Source organism: Chionomys nivalis, chromosome 1 (assembly GCF_950005125.1).
Source record: "Chionomys nivalis chromosome 1, mChiNiv1.1, whole genome shotgun sequence".
In the NCBI taxonomy this organism is placed as follows: Eukaryota; Metazoa; Chordata; class Mammalia; order Rodentia; family Cricetidae; genus Chionomys; species Chionomys nivalis.
This window is the reverse complement of record NC_080086.1, coordinates 118,539,781-118,553,754: the sequence shown is the minus strand read 5'-3', so window position 1 is coordinate 118,553,754 and position 13,974 is coordinate 118,539,781. Positions and strand designations below refer to the sequence as shown.

General features: G+C 45.2%; 1 protein-coding gene across 1 annotated transcript in view; it reads right to left on the bottom strand.

The window, feature by feature from the left end:
• Positions 1 to 13,400, bottom strand: part of Stpg4 (sperm-tail PG-rich repeat containing 4) — a 49,098-nt gene extending 35,698 nt beyond the window's left edge. The window contains exons 1-3 of the mRNA XM_057791319.1: positions 13,314 to 13,400; positions 11,567 to 11,626; positions 8,873 to 9,130 (exon numbers count right to left, since the gene is read on the bottom strand). Coding sequence (XP_057647302.1) covers positions 8,873 to 9,130; positions 11,567 to 11,626; positions 13,314 to 13,400 — 405 coding nt within the window. The remainder of the gene's footprint in view (positions 1 to 8,872; positions 9,131 to 11,566; positions 11,627 to 13,313) is intronic.
• Positions 13,401 to 13,974: the final 574 nt, after the last annotated feature.

The following is a 13,974-nucleotide window of genomic DNA, read 5'->3' as shown; positions in this document are numbered from 1 at the left end:
TTCTTGGTTTCTGTCCTGTGTTAAAGCAAAAGAACACAAGGCTGAGATAGAAACACTCAGAGCTGGCAAAATAATAACTAATAGGGCTTGTGGCTCAGGAGGTAGAGGGCTTGCTGAGCATGCACAAAGCCTTGGGTTCGATCCCTGGCACAGCACAAATCCCATGAGGTTACACCTGTCACTCCACCACTCAGGAGTGGTGGATAACTTAAGTGGGGATAACTTAAGGGTCAGGCCAGTGTGGGCTATACAAGACTGTCTGAAAATAATAAATAGTGGAATAAAAGCTACTGACATCAAGCTGATGATAATTAGAATCATACGGGATGCCGTCTTCTCAGATCAGCTTCTTTTACTTAATATAGATTTAGGTTTTCTGTATGTCTATGACTTGAAAACTCACTTCATTTTAGAGCTGAATGCTATTCTGTTGTCCGGATGTAGCACAGTACAACTTTGTTACGTACTGAAGAGCATCCTGCTGCTTCTACGTCTTGACAAGAATGAGTAAAGCTTCTATGAACAGCATATGAGTTGTGTGTGCATGTGTGTGCGTGTGATTTCAAATCCTACAGGAAATAAGGCATGAAATGTCTGAATCTCATGGTAGGGGAATGTAAAACAGCTGAAAAAGTCTTCTAACATGGCTTCACCACTGTGAGTTCCCACTTGCTACGGACCAGAGTTCTTGCTGTTGGTACTTGGTAGTGTCTGTGTTCTAGCTTGGTGAGCCGTGGGATCACAGTGTAGGGTTAACGTTTTGATTGTCATTTTCCTGATGACATACAAACGTGTTTGCCACCTGCATATTGTCTTTAATGTCTGCTAAGGTATTTGGCCCATGTTTTTAATCGAATGGTTTCTCTTTACCTTCATGAGCAGCTGTGTGCCACTACACGCATGCAGAGGTCAGACGACACCATCCAGGAGTCAGGGTGGCAAGTACCTCTACCCACTGAGCCATCTCACCAGCCTTGAGCTACTTTCTTACTGTTGTGTTTTAGGAGTTTTTCACATATTATTTTATTTTAGTTATTAGATTTTTTATGTGTATGAATATTTTACATGCATGTATGTCTGTGTACCACATACATACATGGCGCCAACAGAGGTGAGAAGAGGGCACCACATCCCTTAGAACTGGAGTTACAGACAGCTGTGAGCCATCATGTGGGTGCTTGGAATTGAACCTGTGTCCTCTGGAAGAGCAGCCAGTGCTCTTAATCTCTGAGGCATCTCCCTAGTGCCTACTGATAGTGAGATTTTTTTTTATTGTTGTTGCTTTGGTTTTTTTAAATCATAAATGGGGTTTAATTTTGGAAAATACCTTTTCTTTCTCTAATTTTCCATTTACTTCTTCCCTCTAAGTTCTGAACATTTTCTACTCTCCTGTTTTCCTCCCTTCCGTAGCATAAGGCCTTTAGTTTTGTTCTTTAACTTTGGCTAGTAGTTGCCTTTGACCTCTGCAAAGCACATTCATGAGGAATCCCAGCACACTCTCAGATAACACTATGCTATCTTGTAGACAAGAGGACCAATAAATCAAAGTCAGCGTCCACAATATAATAAAATATAGGAAATAAATAAATAAGTTGGGTATGGTGGCACACACTTTTAATCTCAGTACATAGGAGGCAGAGTCAGGCGGATCTCTATGAGTTTGAGCCAGCCTGGTCTATGGTAAGTTCTAGGACAGCGTGAGCTACATGGAGAGAGCCTGTCTATGTTAAAACAACTTCCTCCCTCCTGTACCTTGTGTCATTCTCATTCACTGTCCTCATAGATAAGCACACACATGCATAGTGTTTATATGTATTGTACATATGAATGACCAGATACAGAGGCAGGTGGAGCTCTGAGTTTGAGGCCAGCAGGCTCCAGAACAGCCAGGGCCACACAGAGAAATTCTGTCTCAAAGTATCAAAATAAATAAATAAATAAATAAATAAATAAATAAAATACAAAATCAATTAGACAAGTGCCAGCTGTGATAGCACACACTTGTAACCCCAGCACTCAGGAGGCAAATGCATGAAGATCATGAGTTCAAGGTCAGCCTGGACTACACACAGCAATACTCTGCCCCAATAAACAAAAGCTAGTCAATAGACAAAAAACTAAACAAACAATATGTTTAAGACTTTGATCTTGACATAGTCCTTCTTTAAAGGCTCTTTGTTTCTTAATGTAGACTCAAGTTTCTGACCTGCATCACTTTGGACTTGTTTTTCAGCAAACTTCTTTTAAAATGTGATTGTGTGTGTGGAATGTTTATGTGGGGGGAAGATGGGGGACAGAAACAGAGGGAGGGAGGGAGGGAGGGAGGGAAGGAGGGAGGGAGGGAGGGAGAGGGAGAGGGAGAGGGAGAGAGAGAGAGAGAGAGAGAGAGAGAGAAATACCAGAGGTCAATACAAGTGATTCCTCGGTGGCTCTCCACTTATTTTTTTGAGACAGGGTCTCCCTCTGACTCTAGAGCACACTGATTGGCTGGCGGGCTAGCCAGTGAACTGCAAGAATGCTCCTTGTGTCCACCTCCCAGAACTAGGATACAGATGTGAAGTTTGTTCCCTCACTGCTCCTAACCGTGGTGCCTGGGGTGGGGGTGGGGTGTCCTCCTGCGTGAGTAGAAGCACATTAAACCATCACCCCTGCCCCCAATACTTTTTCTAAATGTTTCTTGCAGAGTCTTCTAATGATACATGTCCTCAGTATTTGTTGGTCTAAGTTTTTATTTCTCCATCCCTTTTAAAAGGCAGTTTCCTTGAGCCCAGAAGTCTAGGTTGGTGTTTTGTTTTCTCTGAACACTTAAACGCTGTCTCCGTCTCTCCTTGCTGGCAGGGTCTGTAGAAGAGGAGGTGGAGGACTTAACTTGGCTCCTCCATGGATGTTTTTTCACCTTCGGCTTCTTTCAGAGTTTTTGCTTGATAGCAAATACTGTCTGAGAAAAAAATTAATAGTTCTTCCCTTCCTTTCCCTTCCCCTCACATTCATCTGACACATTTCGTGGTGCTTGGATTCTCTGGAGTTTTTTGATCTTTGTTCTCTTTACTCCTCAGTTTTGGAGGGTGTTGCTGAAACAGCCGCAGGCTCAGAGTCTTCCTGCAGCAAGCCCACTCCAGCAGTAAGTCCATGACAGCCGGCCTTCGTCTACTTTGCATTTCCTTTCTCTTTTCTTTTTGTTTTTTTATTTATTTAATTTTTTTATTACTTAAAAAAATACTAATCCAAATTCCCACTCCCTCCACTGCTCCCAATCCCTTCCTTCTCCCTCCACAGACCCTCCCACCTCACCCCCATTTTCTTTCTTTTTAAAAAGTTTATTTAATGTGAGTGTGTGTATTGCAAGCATGTGTGTGTATAGCATGTGTGTATGCACGTGCATGTGGTGTGTATTGTGCGCATGTGTGGTGTGTATCTGTATAGCATGTGTGTGTACGCATGTGTGTGGCATGTGCATGTATACTGCACATGTGTGGTGTGTGTGTACAGCATGTGTTTGCACGCATATGTGTGGTGTGTGCATGTGTGTATTGCACACGTGTGTGGTGGGTGGGTATGAGTGTGTGTGTGTGTCTGTGTGTGTGAGTATGGTGTGCACATACCAAGTGGCATGCGTGGAGAGGCAGAGGACAACTTTAGGCATCAGTTCTCTTCCCAGTGATGGAATCCAGATCTGACTCAAGCTGTCACCACTTGGGCTCTTGTGGTGGCAGGACCCCCTCCTAACCAGGTTCCATCGACTTGGTCAGGAAAGGGTTCTGGCCTGGCTGCCTCCTTCTACAGCGTCACCAATTCATGTCCTGGTCCGGTACCTGAGTTTCTCACAGGCAACACAAACACTGATCAAGACAGATGCTTCAGGCCATTTTCAACTTCATTTGTTTAATTGTTATTTTCATAGACATATTCCCGAGCCAGGAAGAGAAATCAAGAATCTTTAACCTAGAGACGGGAAGAGTGAGAGCGCTGCAGAGGAAAGCATGGGGGGGGTTGGTTTGTTTCTGTTTGTTTGTTTGTTTGTTTTACAAATGAGCACAACTGAGACCGTGCGTGACTCGCATTCTAGAAAGAACTCAAGCCCTTCAGAAGGACGAAGAGGGTGTCTCCTTGTGCCCTTTAGTTACCACTAGTGAAACGGGAAATAAACCTCACCCATCATCTGCAAATGGATTAGGCTGTAAATGTTTTATATTCCTTTCTCCACTTAATGATAACTCGGGGCGCATTCATGTCAGCGCCTCGTTGTTTGGAGTAGGGTGCCCAGCAGCGTGCTGCCTCCTGGATACATGGGCGTCTGGTGTCTATGTCAGTCCTCTTGTCGCATGAAATGCAGACGGTACTGCCGTGTTACATAACTACTCGGTGGTCTAGTGAGGCTGTAGATCTCACGAACTGAGCATGCTCCCTAGACAACCTAACTTGGTGTTGCCACGGTTCAGGCTACTTGTATTTTAACTGTTTCTAGATGGCTGCTCTTTGCCCCATCCACAGCGAGAATGAAGACCATTCAGCTGTCAGACTGTCAACATTCCAGAAAATGTCAGCATTGCTTGCTCTGAAGGGACACACAGTCATTGTGAAGGGTCCCAAGGAACCTACAGAGGGACTTCCATCAACCAGTATAGTGCTCAGTCTCCCTGGCCAGAAAAAGAGGAGGCTCCGGGTGGGGTAACAGAAGGGAACTGGTCACTGTCTGAACCATCTGCAGTCACGTTCAGAACATGATCAAAGATGTACGCCAGGCTTCCGTTTCAAGATGTCGTCTGAGTGTGCTTGCTTCTCAGTCGACGTTGTTATTCAGGAGAGTGAGTCTCTGGTTGAAATCTGAAATTTTGGGGGTGAAAAATACATCCGCAAGGTTCAGATGAGGTCGGGCGTTACTCGTTCTGTCTCTCAAGCCCAGAAGGGTGAATTAACCCTTGAAGGAAATGATATTGAACTTGATTCAAATTCAGCAACTTTGATTCAGCAAGCCTCAACAGTTAAAAACAAGGCCATCAGAAAGTTTTGGGTGGCATCTGTGTGTCTGAAAAGGGACCACCGCAACAGGCAGATGAGTAAGACCCCACTCCAGAATCAAGATCCTGGATTATAAGTACGATCCGGGGTGTCTTTGGGGACAATAAAAGACTTGTATTAAAAAATATTTCTAGGTTGCCAAATTGCCTTACAAAACACGTTACCAACTGCTGTTCACATTAGTAATGGTGATGATTTCTCTTTCTCGTCTATGCCTTTGTGAAGAATTACTTGTTGAAGCCAAGCCTCATTTTTTCTTTCAGTCAGTTGTATATCTTGTCGTCAGCCATTAGCTGCTATCCACTGCCCATTTGAAAACCAGAATGCATTCAGTGGCAGCACACACCTTAATCCCAGCACTCAGGAGACAGAGGCAGGCGGGTCTCTGTGAGTTGGAGGCCAGCCTGGTCTACAGAGTGAGTTTCAGGACAGCCACAGCTACATAGGGAAACCTTGTCTCAAAAAAAAAAAAAAAAAAAATTGAAATGTTCCTTAATAAGATGAGCACAGCTACCAGATACACAGTTAGGCTTAACCAAGGTGTGGCTTTGCCAGGCCAGTGAGGGACGACAACAGGGGACATGGGGAGAGGGCACCGCGACTACGAAATTTGAGCTTGTGAAACCATGGGAGGGAGGAGAGCTATGTAAAAGTAGAAAAATCAGCGCGTTCAGGTGAAATAGGCGCGGGCCGGGCTGCTAAATCACAGTCGGAGAAGACTCGATAGAGGATTGAAAAAATGAGTCTGGGGGGAAGAAAACTAAGTGAGTTACTGATAGAAGAGAGATGAAGAAACCAAGAGGCCAGGCTGTTGGCAAGTCATCTCTGTGGGAGTGGCAGGGATGGATGGTGAGCAAAGGAAGCCAAATTCTTCCAGAAATAATGTGGCTAGCTGCAACACGGGAAGGCAGGCTGGGGGAAGAGAGACCACACTTTTATGCCTCAGAGTACCAAAAATGAGAACAAAAAACCACCGGTATGGATGAACGATACGCTATTAAAACTGAGAATGCCCTACTATTTTAACAAATGGCATTGATGTATATATACTGTGCCTGCCCCGATCCAAGTTATTCCATCCAGGTCGGCTATTGAAACATCAGAATTTGAATTGTACAGGCGAGCAGACAGCACTTCTTCTGACAGTCTCCCTTCTGAACAAATTCTCAGATACCTTCACATAGGAAAACACTCAACTCCCAGCTCCTGGAACTTAATCCTTTGTGGGCCACGGGGAGGGGAGAAGAAAAGACAATAAAGAATCAGGAAGACTGTGCTTGCAGAATGCTTGTCCAGCCCTCTGGGTAAGCTAAACCTGTGGGTCTTTCAATTAAGGCTTTTAGTTGTGCCCGGCACGACCGTCTGTGTGATATTTCCACGGTAAGCCTTTGGCTGGCCCGTAGCGTGGATACCTAATAACAAGCCATAAAGCCAAGAATAACCCAGGGTTTGTATTTGTTCACTGAAGCAGACAGAGTCGGGTTTACCCAAGAAACCTTCCAGTCTGTTCTGTTCGCCGCTTGGATGGGTGAAGCATTAGCAACAACTCCATTGTGCGTGTGTCCATTTGTGGGGGAAAGTTTGAAGTTCACTTAGCAATCACAACTCTTTCTTGTTTAGTTTTGCTTTTAAAGACAAGGGAGTTTTTGTTTTGTTCTGTTTTGTGATAGGATCTCTCTGTGTAGACTAGGCTGGCCTCAAACAGAGATCAGCCTGCCTCTGCCTGGTATCCACACCTGGCTGAAGACAGAGTATCTAGCCCAAGCTATCATGGAACTTGAGATCCTCCTGCCTCAATCTCAGTCTGGAATTACAGGCATATACCACTGTGCCCAACTCCAGCCTCTTGTGCTCAGCCAGAGGCCATGTACCTTGAGGACCAATGGTAACTTCTCTTCATTAAGACACAGAGAACTGAAAATGAACAAAGAGTCAAAGCCCCTTGAAGAGACCCATTTAGTACACATCCCTTCAAAAAGGCCATGCAAGGGCCTGGAAGTGCATCCTTTGAGTTCCAGCTATCTAAACCCTGCCTGCCCCATCACTGTGGGTAGAGTCCACAGTAGATGGGAAAGAGGGCTGCATTTATGGTCAAGACCCTCAGTTAAAAGTGCTGCCTTGAACAGGGCCTGGTGGCATGCACCTTTAGTTCCGGCACCCAAGAGGTAGAGGCAGGTGGATCTCTTGAGTTTGAGGCTAGCCTGGTCTACAGAGCTAATTTCAGGACAGGGTTACACAGAGAAACCCTGTTTCAAAAAAAAGAAGGGGGAGCTTCCTTGTCTATTTTACTGTGTGTCCTGGATGAGTTACTCAGTTCTTCTTTACGGCTGTTTTCTTGCAGGCGAAATGGAAACAACATCTTTTCAACCTTCTTCAGGGCTCTTAGCTAAGGGAGTCTGAGGACGCCTGTAGTAAGCATTGAGTCACGAGAGGGAGTTGACGAGACAGCTCAGTCGTTAAGGGCACTTGAAGAGGACCTGAGCTCAGTTCCCAGCCCCCATGCCAGTCAGCTCACAACCACCCATAGCTCCAGGGAGCTCTACACACCTCTCATCCCCGCACACAGACACACATCATAAATATTCTTTTCAAAAATAAGAGTCATGTCAGGTGGTGGTGACACACACCTTTAATCTCAGCACTTGGGAGGCAGAGGCAGGCAAATCTCTGAGAGTTCAAGGCCAGTCTGGTCTACAGAGTGAGCTCCAGGACAGCCAGGGCGACACAGGGAAACCTTGTCCCAAAACAATAATGACAACAAAAAGTCACATACAAGAAAATGTTTATCAATCAAGGGTCACTAAACCCTGCTTAACTGGACAGTTTCTATCCAGCCTGCACTGAGCTCTCCCTGCTGCACTCTTGATATGCTGTGTCTTGTCTCCTTACTGGAGTATTCTAGACCAGAAGCACTTTCCCTCGGCTCAGCTTAGTCCCTAAGCACAGTATTGCTCCATTATCAGAGCCGTCAGTGAACTGGTGGGGCTGAGAGTGGAATTGAATCCTTCTGTGATTACAGACTCACTTCTGTCTGATTTTTGTGCTAAGGGTCAAGCTATTCCAGGGTTTTGAGAGAGTGGAACGTGGGCTCCGCTCCTGAGTTCCACCCCAGCTGAGAGAGGAGAAGAGAGTTTTAAAAGCTTCCCTGAGGCACTAAGAAGGCTGATCAGAGAGAGGGAGAGGGAGAAGGAGAGGGAGAGGGAGAGGGAGAGGGAGAGAGAGAGAGAGAGGGAGAGAGAGAGAGAGAGAGAGAGAGAGAGAGTTTTAAAAGCTTCGTTTAGACACTAAGAAGGCTGATCAGCTAGAGGCAGTCTTTAGGAGGAGCCAGTATATCTACAACTTCCAGAGACCAGTGTGTGGCACATGGCCAGATCCAGAGGTCCCCCAGGTGAGGGGACCTGCTCTCATGTGCCTCTGAGCACTCTCCTGGGTTAAGACCTCACAGGAAAGATCTCTCTGGACACATTTGCAAGTCACAAAGCCCTTGTTTCATCTCTAGATTTCTTTGGTTTTATTTTTTAAGGTGTGTGTGTGCGCGTGTGTGCACGTGGGAATGCAGATGTGACTGCAGATGCCCAAGGAGGCCTGAGGCACTGGATTCCCTGGAGCTGGAGTTATGGACTGCTGCGAGCTGCTTGACATGGGCTCAGGGAACCGAACTCAAGTCCTCTGGAAGTACAGCAAGTGTTCAGACTGTTGAGCCATCTTCTGCCTTGTTCAATTTCTGTAGGGAATGAGCTATCCCAGGGTTATCCTTGGGGATGGGGTTTATACTCTGCGTCTAAAGCACCTTTCTCCCAGTGTACCCTTGGCACCTTGTCTCACAGAACACTATCTGATAGTAGCGCCTTACCTCGTCTTTGTCAACTAGTGTGGTGGGGTTTGGCCGAGGCTGGTCTTTGAACGAATAGGAGGCCATCTGCTTCTTCAACAGCTCCAGGAAGTCGGGAGGCTTGTACTGCGGGAGGTCGGTGGGGACTGGATCGTTTCTCTGCACAAGTGGTATCCTTTTCCTCCCTTCGTTTTTAAAGTTGTAGGTTGCTTTCACTGGATTTAATAGGGACTCTTCAATAAAAGTCTTTATGTGATAAGTGCCAGGTATTGGAGTATTCTGTGGGAAATGGACATCGGATGTAAGACCACTGCGTAAGACTCTGACATCCCCTGAAAGCACCGGCTACGTGCCAGTTTTTGTCTCTAAATTTAAGAAAAAATTTTTATCAATTTGAACAAATATTCTGAATTTATGTGAATCAGTGTTTTGCTTGTTTTAATTTCATTTTTGAGACAGGATCTCATTATGTAGTCCTGGCTGGCCTTGAATTCACAGAAGTCTGCCTGCCTCTGCCTTCCAAGTGCTAGATGGAAGGTGTGTGCTAGCATTTTACTCGCAGGGATGTCTGTGCACCACAGGTGTGTCTGGTGCCCACAGGAGTTAGAAGAGAATGTTGGATCCCCTGGAACTGAAGTTATAGACAATGAAGATGCTGGGAACTGGATCCAGATCCTCTTCAAAAGCAGCAAGTGATCTTAACTGCTGGGCCATCTCTCCAGCCCCTAACGGACTTTTTTTTTTTAAGATTTAATTTTATTTTATGCATAAGGGTGTTTTGCCACATTTGTGCAGTGCACACAGAAGCCAGCATATAGAATTCTTGAAACTGGAGTTAATGGTGAGCTGCCATGTGGGTGCTGGGAATTGAACCTGGGTCCTCTGGAAGAGCACTCTATGCTCTTAACTGCTGAGCCAGGTCTCCAGCCTCACCCTACCCCCAAACAGTCTTGATAGAAAAATATTTCATAAAATTTGTGATTGCTTCCTTTCTGAAGCAACTACTGAATGCTGTATAAGGGTAACAGCTAAAAGCTACCTTTAAACTTCATTACGGATGACTTTTTAATCTCAGAACTCCGCAAGTTCAAGGACACCCTGGTCTACATAATGAATTCCAGACACAGTCAAGGCTATAGAGTGGGATCCTATCTAAGAAAAAAAATCTCCTTTTAGATATTTATTTTGTGTATGTGGAGTGAGGGCTGGCATGTACCCAGTATACATGTAGCGGTCAGGGGACAAAAGTTCTTTCACTGCATGGGGACTGGGGATGGAACCTTCTCGCTAGCCTTTAATTAGCTGAAGAGTAGCAAGGGTACAGTTGTCATTCTTTGACCATAGGCTGCAGGCCAGTGAGTACCAAGCAAATTCTTAGATAGTTAAAGGCTCCCCTAAAAGCAGGTATGCCATTTTTTTTTTAGATTTAGTTATTTTATTTTATGTACATTGGTGTCTTGCCTGCATGTATGGCTGTGTGAGGGTGTCGGATCCCTTGGAACTGGGTTTCTGGGAAGTAAATCAGGTCCTCTGGAAGAGCGGTCAGCATTCTTAGCCACTAAGCCTTCTCTCTAGCCCCTTTTAACTACTTTTTTTTTTTTTTTTTTTTTTTAAGATTTTGGTATGATGGTTTTTTTATGGCTTTTTGAGAGTAAGGCAAAATTTACCATCAGCCTCAGGATGAGGGTGAACTCGCACAGGACAGGGTGTATAGGCCAAGAAGAGATTTGGTACTTCAAAGCATGACCACAGTGTGGCTGAGTAGCTGGATCTGAAGTTTCAGTTCCTGCTATCCCTATGGCTATCTCTCCAGCTCATCCCAATTCTTCTCTTAAAATTAATTCAGTTGGAATTCACCTCTATTGTTGAAGCATTTTGATAGAAAACACCCTCAATACAGAAACTGCCCCTTGAGAAAGCTGAACTGGCCATTCTTTCATACGCGACCAGCTTGTTTTTATACCCTTTACACCCTGAGCACCTGTGCTGGCTAGTCTTCAATCAGCTTGACACAAGCTAGAAAGGAGGGTGCCTCAGTTGAGAAAATGCCTCTGTAAGACTGGGCTGGAGATCAGTGTGCAGGGCATTTTCTTAATTAGTGATTGATGGGGAAAGACCCAGCCCATTATTGGTGGTGCCATCCCTGGGCTGGTGGTCCTGGGTTCTATAAGAAAACAGGCTGAGCAAGACATGAGGAGCAAGCCAGTAAGCAGCATCCCTTCATGGCTTCTGCATCAACTCCTGCTCCAAGTTCTTGCCCTGTTTGAATTCTTGCCTTGACTTACTTCCGTGAGGACTGCTACACCCCTTCTTCCCCAAGTAGTTTTGGCCCTAGTAGTAATGGCCCTAATAGTAATGGGAACCCTAACTAAGAACACAATGTTAACAAACTGGCTTCTCTGTCATAAGTGATACAATCGGAAGCCAAATCCCTTACACTGGATGTGCAGAGACCATAAGATCATGGTTGGCCTTACCTGGAGACCCAGTAAAGGACCAGGAACCCTGACTTCTAAACTCTCACTTGGTCCAACACTTAAAGCTAATTTCTCATAATGTGCTAATCCTAAAATTACAAGTCGGAAAGGTAAGCTGTGTAGGTCTGGACAGACGGCGTTCTCACAGTTAGGTGCTGCTGACTTAAAAAGGAAGACCAAGTAAAACCTTAACGGAAGCAGAAAGAGTTTAAACAGGAAGGAGTGGAAATATACACACCGTTAATGTTACCCTCCACCATCCTTCTCTAGCAAGAGATGAACTCTTCCGGATCTGTTTCTATGAGCAAACACAAAATCTGCTTATTTCTATAGAAGGTAATCTCTTGACATTACATATAACAGATAAAATATTTACTTGAAGAAACTAAATTGCCTCTACCAAGCTAATTAGCTACAATGAAAATCAAAGATACACGATGATACATTTCACCCATACTATTTCCTTAAAGTGTTAAGCTTTTAAGTGATTCTAAGTATCTAAAATCCCTTTGGTGAAATTAAAATGAGCATCCCTATCTCATGGAGATGTTCTAAGAACAATAGATATTTAAAAAAAAATTGACATTAGGCCACTGTTCCTTTGCCCAGTGGCTAAAGGGCACATGAGAAAGCCGCTCAACCAATCATCATGTATTGTGCTTTCTCACAAAAATATAAAAATATGCACTAGCTGGATGTGGAGGGGTAGTGGTACACACCTTTAATCAGTGAGACAGAGGCAGGTGGATCCCTGTGTGAGTTCTAGACCAGCCTGGTCAGCATAGTGGCCTGGAGGCCAACCAGGGGGCTACATAGTGAGACCCTGTCTCGAGACGGGGTAGGGACAGGAGAGAAAGACACACACCCACAACCACATTTACCAAATCACTGCTTGAGAAATGGTTGGCTTTATTTTTAACACCTCATCTGCCTCAGTGGTTTCCGCAGCAAGCACTCTATATGGACTTATGAAGAGTCCACATTTGCTGAATTCAGCCCCACTGTGCCCAGAACCCAGCTCTTTAGTTTTTCCCTTTGTGCTATTATAAATCACTGAAACATCAAACTTTACTTTTGGTTTATAATATTCGCTATGAAGTAAGGGTTATCTCACGCAAGAATGGACCAAAATGAACAACTGGTAAACATAATGGATGGAATTCACGTTCTTCTAATTGAAACAGTTTCCCAAGTTCTATAATGCTGGTATGAAATGTGCGTTTCTCTAAAGGACAAGAGGATTTCCAAGGTGTCATATACCATGCTATGCGTCTGAATCCCCACAGTTGATATGCCACGCTATATACATCTGAGCCAACCTCTTCCCACCCAGCATGCTCTTTTATTAAATTCCTGCTGGTTTTCAGTTGCTCGTTTTGCGGTCAGAGAATGCTCTCAGGCAGGTCTAAACAGATTTCTCCCATCTTCCTCCAAAGCAGAGAAGTGAGATGGGATGGCGTGGTGTGGAAACAGGACCAGTCCAGGAGAAAGGAGCTGTCTCTCTGGCTCAGGCAAGTGATCTATAATCCCACCATGGATCATTTTAAGTTCACTTTAAAGGAGAAAATAAATGATAGGCTAAACACCCTCACCCAAATTTACTTTTTAAAGTATTCAGGTAGGAGGCAGGGTGGACCACGTCTGGTATGGTAGAACTGCCAAAGAGGTCATTCTTTAACAGATGAGAAAGGGCAGGAAATCTAATTGCTCTACTGAAGCAACTGGTTGTGGGGGAAATAAATAAATAAATAAATAAATAAATAAATAATAAATAAATAAATAAACGGAAGGTAGGGAAGATGGAGGAAGAAGGTAAGGGGGGCGTCAGGAAAAAAAAATCAAATCACAATCAAATAAAATGAAGAAAATCAGGTGCGGGCCGGGTAAGAACTAAGCAGCGAACAGGCCTGGGAGTAGGGATGCAGAAAAGGCCCCGGGTGCGGTGAGACCAGGCTGTGGGGGCCGCAACGGGCGGACTACCCTACCGAGGCCGCGAGGAGTGGCTCTCCGCGTCCCAGGTCTTCTCGTGGTACTCCGGAGGGGTTGATGGCAGCGGTGGCTGGCTCGTCCATTGCGACCTCCTCTCTCCCCAGGCCCGGGCTGGCAGCCGGTTGCTAGGAGCCCCTGCCACCCGCCGATTCTGAGTCTGCGCGTGTGAAAGACCAGTGCAGAGTCCTGCAGGTCCACCTCCACTGTTGGGGACAGGGAAGTGATGCACTGGGCTGGCTCACTGGGCATCTTAGAGACAGTCACGTGTGTGTCATAAAGTGTCGGGGACTATGAAGTTGCCCTGACTCGTGGGTATGTGTGTATAGGCCGGCTTACCCGTACCTGATGGTACCCACAGTTTCTACCATTCCCTCACAAATTACCCTAATCCCACATCCTAGAAAGGAAAACTGGTAGGCGCATTTAGTTTTAAGATGAGCGTTCTTCCTTAACATCCACTTCCGGGGTGGGTGGGGCCATCCTGAACACGGGCTGTGAGAGCAGAACACCCTTCTCTGTAGGCCTTTTGCTCTCTGGGCCTCTCTTGGCTGTAGCTTCTTAACCTAGAAAGATTTTAATTTTTCGAGACAGGGTTTCTCAGGAAGATTAGTTTTTAAAACGACTTTCCAACTTTAATTCTTTTTATGGAACACAAGG